Source organism: Crocodylus siamensis, chromosome 4 (assembly GCF_052110815.1).
Source record: "Crocodylus siamensis isolate JL-2025a chromosome 4, ASM5211081v1, whole genome shotgun sequence".
Taxonomy (NCBI): Eukaryota; Metazoa; Chordata; order Crocodylia; family Crocodylidae; genus Crocodylus; species Crocodylus siamensis.
In genome coordinates, this window is record NC_143398.1 from 144,455,543 (window position 1) to 144,458,215 (window position 2,673).

Sequence of the window (2,673 nt, forward strand, 5' to 3'; positions counted from 1 at the left end):
GTTTGAATTCAGCTAGCCTCCAGTATTGACAGTAGACCCAGAGCCCTTTATTTCCTCCTTAAACCATTCTGCCCTTTGCTCTTCTGTCATATTCCATGTTACATGCAAGGTACTCTTCCCAAACCTGTAAACTAATAAATGATATACTTTGTGGTGCAAATCCCTTGGACTTGCAGTGTGGCATATTGCAATTAGAAAGCAAACTCCTCAGGAAAATGGTTGTGTCTTTGCAGGAGCCTAGCAATAGGAATTACCCTGGCATGGTAACACCCCATTTTTATTTTTGCTGCTTGCTGTAAAAATCCTATTCCTCATTTAGACAATCAGCATAAATAAATATTGACAGTGATGGTACTGCTGCTCTTGCTGTTACTACTAGTACTACAATAAAGTCACCCCTTGTGAGGGAAAATACAATGATCCTCTGTGTAACATACATTTATCATTGATTCACTGGCCAGCGCTCAGTATGCATGCAGGAAAATTCCTGACAGGTGCCTGACCAGGAAGAGCAAAACCCAGAAGCAGCCTTTTGTAGACATATGCCACGGTCTCTATTTCCTTGCAGGATGTCATAATTGCCCCTGCACAGTCAGTGTTGCCTTGTGACAGGTTATAGCAGGGAGCCAAGTTCATACCCTGATATGCTTGCTCCCTGAGCTGAATCCAGTGGGAAAGGCAACCATCAAGAACCTCCATGTCTGGAAAAAAGGCCAGCCTGGCACCAAAGGAGTTATGTAGCACATGCTGCAGGCATGCACAGCTGGGGCTAGCCCTCATAGGAGAAGAGGAGTTTTGGTCCTCCTCAGAAGAAGAGTGGTTCAACATACATTGCCCCTGAGAAGGGGACAGTGAGGGGTTTCAAGCCTAATCCATTGTCTATATAAAAAAAGGACCAAAAGAAGTCCACGTAAAGAGGGAGGCTAGGAGAAGCATCCAAGCTAAAGCTTGTTGCCCAGAGAACATCGCTCAGTGGTGACAGGCCAGGGGGTAGGGAAGGAGGACCTTGGGACCTTCTGTCAGTTTGACCCATTGGTAAGACATCTGCCTCCCACTCAGATCATTTCAATATCATCTGAGAGTGAGGGGTGAAAGAAAACAGCAGGGAGGTGCCAAAAGGGCCAATTAACAGCTGAGCGGGTGACTGCTGTTACACAGGTATCCTTCCTATTCGCATTCTTTTCTTCTTTTCCTTCTTTGCCCACAGGTAATGGCTGAAGTAGATAAACACATGATTCGAAATCACACAGTTATGAGGGAATTCATTCTCCTGGGGTTCCCAAACCTCTGTGAGTATCGCACTGGTGTTTTTGTCGCCTTTTTTGCCACCTATCTGCTGACACTGATGGGAAACATGGTTATCATTGCTGTGTCATGGTCTGACTCTCGCCTCCACACACCAATGTACTTTTTCCTCTGTAACTTCTCCATGATGGAGATCCTGGTCACCACCACTGTGGTCCCCAGGATGCTGGTTGATCTGGTCTCCACACACAATACCATCTCTCTTGCTGGCTGCCTCACCCAGTCCTACTTACACTTCTCTCTGGGGTCTACAGAGTTCCTCATTCTTACTGCTATGGCACTAGACCGCTATGTGGCAATCTGCCTGCCTCTACGCTATGCCACCATCATGAGCAGTCGTGTTTGCAGCTGGCTTATTGTGGGCTCTTGGTTGACTGGGTTCCTTTCCATCATTTCACCAACCATTCAGAAAACTCATTTGAATTTCTGCAGGGAAAAAGTCATCAATCATTTCTTCTGCGACAGTGCACCACTGCTGAAGCTGTCATGCTCAGAAACCCGGCACATTGAGGTCACTGACTTCTTCCTCTCCCTGCTTTTTGTTGTAACCACTTTGCTTCTGATCATTTTGTCCTATTTCTTCATAATCGTTGCGGTCTTGAAGATTTCCTCCTCTGATGGGCGTCAGAAGGCTTTTTCCACGTGTGCCTCCCATATCACTCTTGTAGCAATTGGATATGGTAGTACCATCTTCATCTATGTGAGGCCTAATAAGAGCCAGGCCTCAGATGTCAACAAAGTTGTGGCCCTGATTATATTTGTTGTGACACCCTTCCTGAACCCCTTCATTTGGACTCTCAGGAACGAGAAATTCAAAGAGGCTTTCAGAGACTTTTTAAAAAGGATTAAGTCCTTTCTGTAGAGTTCTGAAGCCTTCTGACTTAAACACAGGGTAGGCTGACTGTGAAAGGGGACTCCCTGTAAATAAAGTTTCCACTCACTCTGAGCTGGTTCAGCATTGCTGGGCTAAAGTGATTATAATTTTGTAGTATTTACTCATGTCACTGAAGGCAGCAGACTGAATAAAGGAAGTATATCTACCGAGTAAGATCAAACCTTTTATACAGGTGTTTTTCAAAATACAAATGTTTTTGGCCTAAGTAAGAAGAAAATCTACCAAGTTATATTTGGTTAACAGGTTAAATTTTGGATTCTTATCCATAAGACTAAGTGTGAAAATTCTTCTCTAGAACTCTTGCACAGGAAAAGACTTCCATTCCTGAGAGAAACATAAGTCTTGTGGCTTCTGAATATGCCAGAAATGCAGCTATCTTTTATTAGTTTGAAAACTTTGAAATATTCAAACTATGATTCAAAATAGTCACAGGTGTCCCAGCAGAAGACTTTTATGGTATTTGAGAAAAACAG

The 2,673-nt window shown here is 43.9% G+C and overlaps 1 protein-coding gene across 1 annotated transcript; it reads left to right on the forward strand.

The window, feature by feature from the left end:
* The first annotated feature begins 1,231 nt into the window (after positions 1–1,231).
* LOC149866692 (olfactory receptor 6V1-like) lies at positions 1,232–2,167 on the forward strand. Its single transcript, XM_090041641.1, has one exon. It carries the CDS (start codon positions 1,232–1,234, stop codon positions 2,165–2,167), a length of 936 nt encoding a protein of 311 aa, XP_089897767.1.
* Positions 2,168–2,673: the final 506 nt, after the last annotated feature.

Excerpts from the sequence above, each read along its gene's own strand:
- LOC149866692 (XM_090041641.1), top strand. The coding sequence starts at position 1,232 with ATGATTCGAAATCACACAGTTATGAGGGAATTCATTCTCCTGGGGTTC.